Here is a 13,063-nt window from a genome sequence, read left to right as displayed (position 1 = left end):
GTCCACGGCTGGAAAAAAAAAATTATTTTTTTTGTTTTCTTTTCAACAAATTTTGGGATTGGTGCCGTAAATCCAACTGTAATTCGTCTGGGACTTCACCCATCCTTGTATTCAAACTAAAGAGCGAAAAATAAATATAGTTTAAAAAAACTAATAAACATGCTTTTAAAGCACATTGAACTAAAAAGTGAAATTAATTTTTAAAATAAGCTTAAAACAGTAATGAATGAAAAATACTAGTATTATTGTGAAAAAAGCGTGGTGTGCTTTGTTCCATATTTATCGTACATCGTGCGCCCGATGGTAGAGCAGCCGACATGTCATTGGAAGGCTCTGGGTTCGAATCCTAGTCTGGGCTATCCAAATTTTTCTCACATATTCTATACAATCTCATTGAGAAGGTCCTTTCCTCCTCCTTTCTCAATCCTTATCCTTCCCAAAATTCCTGTTACGTAAATGTGGAACGCTTCACTGACTATCAATACAGCTGTACACATTAATAATTTGGAAAATAATTACCTAATAGTATATTAGAACAAATAACAGTTTTAAAAAAAATTTTAAAAAAAACACGCTTTTACAAATAAACCAAACTAAAAAGTAGAAAATAAATAATAGTTTAAAAAAACTAAAAAAAAAACACGCTTTTATAGAAAATCCAAATAAAAAAAATAGAAAATAAATTTTAATAAATTTGAATTAAAAATAGTGTAAAGTAAAAAAAATGTATGTTATTTTAAAAAAAGCGTGGGGTGCTTTTTAAGATATTATCAAAATGATAATAATTCTACTCATATCTGTCAATAAAATAATTATTATAACTATTGACACCATGTACCCCACGCTTTTTTTAAAATAACATACATTTTTTTTTAATTTACACTATTTTTAATTCAAATTTATTAAAATTTATTTTCTATTTTTTAGTTAGATTTTCTATAAAAGCGTGGTTTTTTAGTTTTTTAAACTATTATTTATTAACTACCTCAAGCAGTATGTAATGCGACTTTGTAAATTCAAAATTGTACATGAACATAATTGCATAATTTTGCAGGTCATCCATTCATATCATCGCTTATTGGACCTCAAGAAACGGCATTTAGATCTTGAGGTGCTAAAAATTTTGGTGAATGCGATTGCCAAAGATCTGCCTGATAGCAAAGGCATTCCAGCTGGTCGCTACAGGAAGAATGCCCTTCAGCTGTTTGGGCGACTTACGGGACAGGTAACTGCCACGTAGATGGCGTACTATTATGATAAGTAAATTTCATTAATCTTTAAATGAACTAGATGTGATAACTATACTGTGTACCATAGTTCTTTAATAAATTAATGTTAAAAATAAACTTGGAATTTTGCATTGACTTTCAGACAAGCGTTTATAGGGTTATTATACTGAGGTTTAGACACAGTTAGACATTTTAGTTGTAGACCAATGTGGTATTTCTTTAAACACAATTGGAGTGTAAATTTACTTAATTCAAAAATTCAACACTGAAATCTCAAGTTTACTATATCTTTATTGTTTTTTTCTTTGTTACTTTACTATTAATTTTCCCCAAGATATTGTACTTTTAATATGTAATAATTATGAAAATGAAATCACAGTATCTATTGATTCTGGAAATTTAGTTCGTGAAATGAACATTCAAGGGGTTGATGTTTTAACGCTTTGCGTAATATTTTAAATTTTTTCGTCATTATTTTATCCATGACCGCTGATACCTATATTCAGGTTCAAAGGTGCTGTTTGTGATTCTGATTGGAGGACTGCCGTGTGGTAGTTACGGACCTCGGTTGCCAACAGCATGTCTGTGAACACGTGTGCAGATCACGGACGACGCCGTGCTGTGGCAGCTGTATGCCCGGCTGACGGCCAGCGCTCCGGAGCAGAGCCCGCCCGTGCTGCGCAGCACCGTGCTGTACCTGCAGAAGGCACTCACGCATGCCGTGAGACCCCAAGCCTGGGCGCGCGATGTGGCCCAATGCAGAAGTGTGGCTGGACTGTGCATCTTGCTGGCAGACGGTGGGTCCGTGTGCAGGTCTCAAAACCCTCGCGTTCTATTTGACAACCGTATTATGGAGTGTGGGGTCTTATAGGTTGAGACAGGATTATGTAAGTCCGTCAATTATGAGACCAATTGTCTGTAACATGTATTCCAAAAGCAGAGATATTGTTTTGCTGAACATGTTTACAAACTCAAGCAAGCACATTTTCTGCATAAACCTTTAAACCTTTTTTAACGTCATTAAATGTACATACCAAAAACATGTGTATAGACTATAACTTTACATACACGGAAAATGGGGGGAGGGGGGGGGGGACAGAAAATCAACTCGTAGTTTTTTTTTTCCTGCCATTTTCTGTTTGGAAACTAATGTCCTTTAAAGATGGAAATACTTAGGCATTTTCAAATGTCATGTCTAAGGTTTCTTTGAAGAAGAAATATTAACTTTTGTTATTGATGAAAATAAAGCCGTCCACCATTTTTACTAGATGGTTAAAGAGATGAATATACACAGTGCAACTATTTCATGTTTATGCCTAACAGCAATACTATTGATTGCCGAAAACTGTGATAATGTAAATGAGATAATGCTGTGAAGTGTATACAAAATTATGGTAAGTTATTTTATGCTCATTGCACATGTCAGATATGTATCGAGTAATAAGAAAAAAGATTGTCGAGTCTTTTCCTGTCAAGTACAATAAACTCAACTTGCGAGCAAGTTAAGCTTAAGCTACTCGCTCAACTTTGTTCAAGTTTTCAAGTCTTGTCCCTTCTCTAATTTGGTCAGATAAGATTGTATATTGAATTTTAAAAAAAATTGTTGCAAAATAATTTTTTATGTTCAGTTCAAATAAACTTAAATTGTGGTTGGAACATGTTACGAAAATTAATCTCCCATTAATTTTTATAGCATGCTTGGAGTTCTGCAAAAACTCTCCTAAAGAGGCTGTTAGTATGCTGACATCTACCAAATTGTCACTGAAAGGAGTCTTGACTAAAATTAAGGTACGTTTGCCTATTTAGACTAAATTATAGATTTTGAGTTTAACTGTTTACAGATAAAACAACTTATGTTTTAAGTAGTGGTGCACCGATGCGGATACCGATGAATTGTAATTGGCGATTATGGGTACTTTCCGATTAATCGTAATCGGCGATTATCTTAACGATTACTTTACCGATTATCTACGTCCCGGCGTAATTTAAGTAGGTTTTTACCGTGTAATATTTTGTTACACATTTTAGGACGAAATACGGTAATATTTGTGTATATTACAAAATTCATCTAACTCCGTTATATCATGATATTACAGATATTTCGTTAAGTTTAATAAATCTCATTGCCTCGAACAATAAAAAATACATTTTTCCTACACGTTTATTTACGTTTCGTCTAGGGATGGGTCGGGTCGGTACCAGTTCTCGGTTCTCAGCATTTTAACCGGCACCGAGAACCGCAGCTAAAATGTCGGTGCCGGTGCCGTTACCGGTACCGGCAGTATAGCAAAACCCTTTACGAAAATAGTCCTTCTCTACAACTTAACTGCAGCATGAAATGGCTCAATTCACATATGAACTATTTTTTTGGACTTCTGTGGAATAATATTCATTTATAACTATAAAATAAATTACACGTGAAAATATTTAATGTTCTCGTCACATCTGTAAACAAAGTACGTTAAACAATCAAAACATAAACAGTTGAAGGTGCCATAGATGTGTGTAGTTCATAGATGTGTGCAACTCTATAACGTGCCTCAGCAGAGATGTGAGAACAGAAAGACACCATGTTTGTTTCAATTTGTTTTAAAAAATAGGTAGTTAATTGAGTCGTTGACACGTAAGGGATACTGGTGTATAAAAAACAATTAAAAGTGCAAAATTTCACAGAATATTTGTTTAATAGAATTAATGATCGATTTAAAATTTTCCGTAATATTTGGCATTCTAAAATTTTATGCTTTTTGTGCAGTGCTTTGGACTGTAAATTCACTGCATCTGCAGCCATCTAGCATAATGGCTAGTAACTTTGTCTTTTAGGTAAACGGGATTGCTTTGAAGGGGAAATAATTTTTTTTTAGTAAAGTTGTGTATGGATGTGTAGATGTATTTTACTATTGGCCATAGAAAAGAGAGGGAGGGATAGAAAGGCCACTCTCTGAATAACAGCTAGAACGCTATTTGCAGCGCTGTTGTGGCCGTGCACAGTACTAACTGTATAAACATTGGTGGAAGAATGACCTAAGTAGTTATTTATGCTAAAACCACCTATGTCACAAGCTAGCATTACTATTGAAGTTTGCAATCACATCTACAGCATTAGGAGGGTGGAGAGTTTTCAGCTTCTCGACGTTTATTCTCTGTATCCATTCATTGTATACCGTTTCTTCGTAAACTGGGAAGCAGTGTCTAACAGCAAATTTATCATCGCAACCAGGCACACAGCATTTTCGTACACGTGGCGGCATTGTATTTTACTTAATACGTAATTTTATACTCAATTTAACAATCTTACCTAAATGAAAATATGACTACTAAATAATTGACTAAATAAACGCCAGATATTTTCCAGTTTCCACCTACGAAGCAATAAGCAAGTAGCACGCAAATAACCTAAAGTCCTAAACAAAAATACGAAAGAAAAATTGCAGCCATTACAAATGAGCCTTGGCAACGAATCGTAAACAAACATTGAGCAGTGAGCACACTAGCGCTCTTACGGCCGTGCACACGAACAAAACGTTGTTCAAGCATCTCTCTAATGAGTGCACATCCCGTGCTATTGGCTGGTGAAACGAAATGCTTGTTGACACTTCTAAAGTATAATTATTCTGGCCAAATAGAGCAAATTGTTTATGGCATCAGAAGTGTGGCAGTAATTTACTGTTGACTGTGCAAACAAACTGAATTCAATGTAGGCAATAAGTTTGATGGACAATTTAATATTTTAATTCTTTGAAAGTTCACCATTATTGTAACATTTTCTTTTTATTCCTATGTTTTAAAGGAGGGTGTATGTAGATTTCTTGAGGTAATTACTAGATTAATATAGTAAATTTTAGTTTTATTAAGTGTTCTCTATATTATTTCAAATTAATTTTTTTATTAATACATATTACATTTTTAATAGGTTGTTGTGTTTACTGTAGCTTGAAAGTGTTTTTTTTGTAGCCAAAACAATAAATAGTTTATTGTGTGGAACCAAGAACCGAGAACCGATTTTTAAGAACCGGTACCGAACCGAGAACCGGGAAAAAACAGGAATTGACCCATCACTAGTTTCGTCTTTTGTTTAGTGGCCTTGTACATTACCTATAGCCAGAGACGTAAAATATATGGCACGCAATAAAAATACCATGACAATCCATCTTTTCGAGTCGTAGTAGCAGTTCAAAATCATGGTCCCGATACCTTCTAGAGTTTATCACAGCGTTTTACAAACTCGTTATGAGCGTCTTTGGTAACATTATCCGTTGTTGTGTTATTTGTATGACGTGAAAAGTTAAAAAGTATTTATAATTTTATATAATCAGTCAACATAAATAAAATCACCTGTGCTAGAATTGGTTTTGAGTCATTTTTATATAATTATAGTGAGTTGGCGAGTAGGGAGAAAAAAAATTAAGTGTGGAAACATTTTTCTATAAACTCAAGTGAACAAAATAAAGCAACATATTTACATTGTTAAACGGTAATTTCTCGATGCATCCTAATGTGATAGTCGATAATAATGCTAGTTTTCCGCAACAAAAACTTAAACATTGTAAATTACAATTATTAGACTGTAGTTCAAGTTGTTTACAATAACAAATATAAATAGAAGTTAATTTAATTTACACTTTGCAATGACTTAATAGTGTATTTTATATATTTTTTTACTGTTATTATAACTGTATTCTCAATTTTACCTAAATTCACATGGGAATAAAAAATGTTGTGTGCATTATTACACTTAAAAAAATTTGTTCATTATAATTGGTAACTGAATCGGTATCTGCCAATTATTGCTCTCATAATCGGTAATCAAATCGAAATCGGTAATCGGTAAAGTCATATTGGTGCACCACTAGTTTTAAGTTATTAATACTGTATCCAGAAAGTGCTCTGTAGATGGTATAAAAAGGTGTTTTCACTACTATTTACAACATTGGTTGCAATACCAGAATTCTTTGGTGTAAACAGAATTCAAAAGTAAAATTTTATGCAAAATTGTACATTGTTCAATTTATAAGTTTTATACTAGTGTGTATTTAAGCATTTTTCTAGTTTTTGTGAACATATAAATTGTGTGGCGTGATACACTTCTACTCTATTAGGGTGGTAGTGGTCGTTTGCATCAATATGGATTGGTGCTGCCTAGTACAGATGGTTAGTGTGGAGGAGGGAAGCTACTAGCCTTCTGCTCATATTTCTTGTTGTGGGTCTGTCAACAGGATACTTGAGGTGACTGGTTGGAGCCTCTCCCTTTGGTCTCGGGGTATAAGGTTAGAGTGCACAAAATTTTCTGTGGCGGCTGAGTCTATGCCTCCTCCAGATTCTGGACTACAGATTGTGGAGACTCTTCTTATCACTGGGGCAGGTGGCTGGTCCCCTGTTGCTCCCAGCCTGAATGTCTTCCGAGGGCAAGGGAGGGGATATGTGGTACCTGATTAGCTGTGTCTCCGAGAGAATTTTAATTCTGTCCTACCTTAGATCGTGTTATAATGGAACCCTGGGCAGTACCACCACCTAGGTGGCCTTTTATGGAATGTCATTTCTGTGATTCTCTTGTTCCCTGTGGTCTTTTGGCTTAGGCCCATTTTTGCTGATGCTACTTTGGTGGAATGGTTCCCAGAGGTAGGTTTGTTAAGGCCTCTTCTCTCTCTCTAGGGCTTGCACACTCCACTAGTTGGCTTGGATGTTGGGGGGGGGGATATTGTAAATGCAAGTGGATGCCCAGATATAAAACTTTATTGTATAGAGAATCTCTTTCTCTTAGGGCTGCTTGAGGTGTAGTCGCCAGTAGATCTACAATTTCCTTTGAATGAGAATCTTGACCTCAGTGAGATCGTGGGATAGGCCCGCGAAATTCAGTAACATCAAGTTCCCGAAGCTGGTATTCGTAGGTGAGTGGTTGACCCTCAGGGGAGGGGTAGGTGCGTTCTACATGAACTTAATTTAAATTCCAGTCCTCCTGTGGTTGTCGGTTCCTGTCTCAACCCCAGGCAAATCATATGACCTGGTGCACTGCTCACGGGTGACCTACTGGCTTCCAGTTCCTGTGCAAGTAGGCTTGCATTCCCTCCCGATATCAGGTCTTGTCAGTCCACCCAATGCATATTCTTTGAGATTGCCTAGCATACCTGCCTCATTCAGCAGCTTCCCCAACACAACCCCAGGATCTCATGTAGGTGGCTGTCGGGGTGTTTTCGTGGAATGGGAGTTGGTCTTACTGCTTTTCTGCGGTTGTCATCTGGGGTCAAGAGCTGGGATTGGCTGAAGGTGAATTGTTGTGGAAAAGAAATTTAAGGGCAGGCCACCCCGTGTCTTCCTTGCCCTGAAATTAACACTCGAAATTTTTACAATTAGGTTTATTACCGTGTTTTCTCGTATAATCGTCGCACATTTTATTCTAAAATCAAGTTTGAAAAGTAGGGGTGCGACAATTATGCGGGAAAAAAAATTTTTGTTAGGTAAAGTTATTCATAAAAACAAAACCCGTTCATGGAAAGTACGTTTATTTAAAAAAAGGTGGAGTATACAATAGCACGCCAAACAATCTATATTAATAATTCCTTTAACAAAAACCTTTCTTCAACTTTAAATAGAAAAACCAAAACTCTAACGCGAACGCAAGCCACTTGAATCTGACGTGAACTAACGTGTCGTAGTACACACTTGCCACGAAATAATGCGGGCTATCAAATGTAGTTAACTCGGCACCTGACAGAGAGCGCGCGTTGCATCCAATCGGCGAGATATCAATATTCGACTATGTGCGCACACACTATACGGGAAGCAACATAACCAAACATGAATGATGCGCTGGCTACATTTTTATAAGCGGTACGCCACGGAAACGCAGACAATCGGATAAAGGAAATACCGTTTAAAAACATCATTAAAAGAAAATTTACACGTCAAACAACTTAGTATTTTTCCGTTAATTTATTAAGTAAGTGGTAATGACCGAATAAATATTAGATCTCTACTTTAAAATACATCGTTTTATACGGAAAAGATACCTACACAAAGTGCTCGGCATCTACTAGCGGGACCAAAAACATCATGCGACATTTACGCGAGACGTTTTTTGTTATCCCAATTTTGACAGCCTAAAATATGGTTGCGACGATTACGCGTGTGCGACCACTATGCGATAAAACACTGTAGCTGGATGCAAAGTCATGGTTTGACAGCCTTATATTCTTCTCGCTTCCTTCACTCATCACGACTTTCTGTTCGCCAGTCATACTATTACTACAGCTACTATGACCTTGTGTTGGACATTTTGGTCACTACTGGGCTGGACAGCACTCTCAGCATTCTTCGTGACGAATGTTTTATTGGGTGCTCAGGCGCCTTGTCACTCATGGCGTGCTGAGGATTTACGTCAGCTGATGAACCCGGGAGTGCCGTGGTGAACTAGTCTCCCAGACACCGCATGGCCAAGAGACTGCCTTTGATATGATTACTGGGAACCTGGGATTGACGTAGGAAAGGGTGGGTTTCATGGAATCGCCGGCCTCTTCTGGGAACTCAAGGCCACTGAGGTGCCGCGTGAATTTGGCTTGCCTAGCGGCAGATACTACTTACTCGCTACAGACACTGGGTGGTTTAGGCCCATTTACAGATGCAGATGCTGCAAAAAGATTTGCGTACTCTTGGTCAGGTGAATAAGCTGAACTCGCATTCACTTTGTGCATTAGACTCGGATGCAGGCATTAAGACATTCAGCAGCGGGTAGTGTGGTGAGCTATTGCTCAGCAGCTGGAGAAGGGAGTGGTGTGTTGAGTTCTCCTTAGCTGCTTCTATCCAATTCCTGAGGGCTCAGGGAAGAGAAGTAAGAGAAGGGGGTGGAAGAGAGTCTTCGAACTGCTTGCCTTCTCCTGGAACTTCTGGGTGGAATAGTGCAGTGCACACTTTGCTGGTTGCGAAAAATAGGTTGTCACTTTAAGACCAAGCATACCTTAGTTGGGACTAACTTCAGATAAGAGCTTCAAAGTCCATATCTAGGTCAGCCCTCTGGTGGGGAAGATACCATGATTTTGATCTCAGTATCGTCATCATCTTAATACCCTTGATAGTCAATAGTTCTAGTAAAAAAATTATTGTTTGTTATGCATTCAAATATAAAAAATAATTTTGTGTGTCTTAAAATTTTTTTAGTGTAATACTTAACCAAACATACCTAATAGGTCTATAAAATAATGTACAGATTGTTTACAGAAATATGAAAAGTAAAAAAAGTTATAAGTTTTATAAATTAATAAAAAAGGTATATAGAAAAGCAAGCAAGCATTCCAATATTAAGGAACAAGTCTACCTCCCTTGCTGACAAAACATTCATCTGTACTGTAGCTTAACAATTGATTTTTTTTTCAACTTCGCAGGAGTGTAAGAAAAGTTTATACAAAATACAGTTAAATAAAAAAGGGAGTAATTAATAAACATGGAACCATAACAGAGAGGTGTAAAATAAAATAAAATTTAAAAAAACTGGCAATGCATTTTTTTAAACCAGTAAGTTTTTAAGTTTAAAGTTTTTTTTACCTGGTTATTTATATGAAATAGAATATTATTAATAATTTTAAATCATATTTGTTGATTATTAGTTAAATATAAAAACAATATGGGTTGGATCCCAATTCTCTCAGAACTATATCTAGGGTCAAGGGTCAAGAGTCAAAAATACAAAAACTATAGTGTTGAAACTTTAACCCTTTAATCATTAGATCACAAACTAATTTTTAGAACTAATATTTATTGTAATTTTATCTATAATTTTATTTATAGTTAATAGTATTTATAATTTGTTATTAAAAGTACAATGTTTTAGAGAGTGGTACAATGGAAACAAAAAAAAATGGCTAGTAGACTTTTTTTTTAACTTATCTACATTTTTTGCAAACTTTTCGTCTTATAAAGTATTTCAAGTACATATTTGAAGGCGTATTTGATAGGGCCATCCCCTATTTTTTCTACAATTCATGTAGTAGTAATATAATATGTTTCAATTTACCCCAACACTACTTTTGGTCATTGCTTATAAATGTTAGCAGGTGTTCTGCTTTGTTATATTACAATGAACACTAAATAAGTTCTCTCAACTCGTATGCTGTTTTATGGTTGGTTTATTTACTCACTCATTCTGTGCTTACAAAATTGGACAATGTGGATGCCCTGCAGTCGACACAGTTGCCTCCTAGTGTAGCTGACAACATGGCACTCCTGGCCACAGCGCACCACCCAGCATGATAGCTGAAAGCAGGCTATTAATGCTAATTAATAATCAAACATATATTACATTACACTGATTAATAAACTAACATTACATAAATGTAAATAATTAGGTGAAAATATGTCCTGAGCCTATATTCTTATTTTTGAAAACACAAAAAAATTTTGTCTTTAAAAATCATTTCCTAAAATAAATTTTATGATCAATTGACTAAAAACTTTTTACAGTGATAACACACGTGTAATGTGTCTCAAATTCCACAGTTGTCTAGGTATCCTGCCAACTGTTCTATCAATAGTGTTTGTACACAAATTCATGTGATGGGTCAGTGTTCATAAACACCTTTTGTTGAATGAGTACCATTGGCTCTACTTCTAAGAATGGTCAAATTAGAGTCAACATATGTACTTTGTGTCAGCATACCAAAGGTATGTCAACATTTTAGTAAACTTTGGATTCGTGAAGGACTAATGAATGTACCGTATATACCTGAATGCAAGACGACTATTTTTTCTCCCGGCAACGGTAAAAAATTTCACATTCGTCTTGCATTTAAAAATCTTTATTTTTGATGGTAGTTTGTCCCACATTTTTAGGCTAATACAATGTGGAATTACTTTTATGGGTACAGGAAATAAATAACTATTAACATTATAATCATTTAATGAAAAATACAGTACAATTTAAAGCTAATTTGTACGCAAAAAGATTATAAAAAACATCTACGGTACTAGTCGCCATGCTTTGTTTATTTGCGCTCACGCCATAGATAAAGTATGCACGAAAGAAGACGTGAAACCTAGACTTGGGAGTTGGTAAACCAGGTCATTTCTCATGCTGAATTTTGTAGTACATGATATCTCCACTATGTTGCGAGCGCTGTAACAATTTTAGTAACCCAAAGTGTTGTATACGTTTTAACAATGTTATTCTATGTAAACGAAATTGTTTATTTTCGTTAATAAACAAATGCGGTAAATTGCGGGAACCTAAAATGGATAGTGTTGAAAGGCGAGGAACATCAAGTTCTTTTATAAAGAAAGGCTCTCGAACATATCACGATGCAAATTTTAAGCTCATTGTGGTAAAATATGCAGAAGAAAACAACAACAGTGCTGCATCAAGACGTTTTGGCATATCCAAAGCAAACGTGCGACGGTGGCGGTAAAATGTTTATTTATAGCTTGTTATATACTATTTTCTGGTTTATAAAGGTTAAAAAGTTGACCTCGTCTTGCATTCGAGTCGTCTTGCAATCGGGTGAATACGGTATTTTGATATTATTTCCTGTTTAATAGAGTAGAGGCATTTTGCAATATTTTTATGAAAAGTCTACTTTGCACTGTGAAATGAATTTGAGGGTTCAAGTCACTTTGTCACTATTATTTTGAAAAATCTCATCATGCAAAGTGCAATCCGTTTGCTCGCCCCACGAATCAATGATGATAATCTTTTTTAACATAGGGGACAAGAATTGTTTCCAAATACTGTCTATAAAGTTATTTTGTGTGTTTGTCGGATTTTGAACAAGTTACAACATTTTTTTAAATTTTCCATCAGTCTATTTGCTGTTTTCAAAACAATTGGCTCCTGGAGTTATGTTCCGAGTGCAACGTTACGTTTATTAAAGTTGTGCTTCGATCAGCTCTTCTGGAGAACAATTGAGTATTGTTTTTTCTCCTTTACATTGATATTGGGATGTACTTTGCTCTCACAAAAGGACATCAAAATTGGCAACCTAACGTTTGCAGCCCCCTTATAAGATATTCATATAAGCTGCTTTGTGATCAGGACTTTGAACAAACTTTTGATTGCGGATAACATTCTCTACTAACTGAACAAATCACATTTTTGCTGTTTATTGTTTCAATAATCGGCATATCATTATTTCTTGCAGCAGAAGCACTTGGACGTATCAACGGAGACTGTTACTGATGATTTGAAGCCAACAGTGACACAGTTGGAAGAAAAAATGACACAAGTCATGCAAGAAATACAGCATCTGGGGACGACATAAACTGTTCATTGTAATCTGTTTTAATTCTTTTATTTTTTCTATGTACATATCAATCTTTAAAAAAATTAAAATTTTTTTTTTTAAGGGAACTAAGTTATGTTCACAAACTCTACAATAAATATTTTCAAACAATATTATTGTATTAATTCTGATAAATATACCAACATGATTGTCATAGCATGTTGTACGTAGTCCTTGAATTTAATCTACAGTGCTGCGGAAAACCTCTTTTTGCTATAAAAAAAACAAAGTTTTCCAAACCGTTTTTTTGTTCTATTAATTTAATGAAACCTTTTTTTTATATATAACCAAGCAAGTCATGTTCAAGCATTTTTTAGGTTGTTGTAAATGCTAGATGTTTTTAATTTTAAGAAGGAAATAAGTCAACAATCAAACATCTAATGTTGCAGCAAAATATAACCAAAAGTAAATGATGCTAGATTCATCTTTCTGCTGATCTTGACATTTAATCACAAATATATAGTGATAACTTTCAATAATAAACTGGTAATATTTGAGGGGCCGGAAAATTAATTTTGACAGCTTGCCCTGAATTTTCTCTCTCAATTCCAAGTGGATATAAAATTTTGTTAG

General features: G+C 35.3%; 2 protein-coding genes across 3 annotated transcripts in view; one reads left to right on the top strand and one right to left on the bottom strand.

Moving 5' to 3' along the window:
* LOC134535549 (tetratricopeptide repeat protein 27) overlaps positions 1-12,729 on the top strand; it is a 186,446-nt gene extending 173,717 nt beyond the window's left edge. The window contains exons 13-16 of the mRNA XM_063374719.1: positions 1,055-1,225; positions 1,831-2,026; positions 2,923-3,017; positions 12,350-12,729. Coding sequence (XP_063230789.1) covers positions 1,055-1,225; positions 1,831-2,026; positions 2,923-3,017; positions 12,350-12,469 — 582 coding nt within the window. The 3' untranslated portion in view covers positions 12,470-12,729. The remainder of the gene's footprint in view (positions 1-1,054; positions 1,226-1,830; positions 2,027-2,922; positions 3,018-12,349) is intronic.
* LOC134535550 (checkpoint protein HUS1) overlaps positions 10,328-13,063 on the bottom strand; it is a 45,204-nt gene continuing 42,468 nt past the window's right edge. Inside the window, exon 7 of one of the 2 annotated variants that reach the window (XM_063374722.1) lies at positions 10,328-10,483. The gene's annotated coding sequence lies outside the window, so the exon portion shown is untranslated. The remainder of the gene's footprint in view (positions 10,484-13,063) is intronic. The other variant, XM_063374721.1, reaches the window with a different exon arrangement.

The sequence above is a fragment of the Bacillus rossius genome, chromosome 8, assembly GCF_032445375.1.
Source record: "Bacillus rossius redtenbacheri isolate Brsri chromosome 8, Brsri_v3, whole genome shotgun sequence".
NCBI classification, from domain to species: Eukaryota; Metazoa; Arthropoda; class Insecta; order Phasmatodea; family Bacillidae; genus Bacillus; species Bacillus rossius.
The sequence above is the reverse complement of the archived record's forward strand: the minus strand, read 5'-3'. Positions and strand labels throughout refer to the sequence as shown.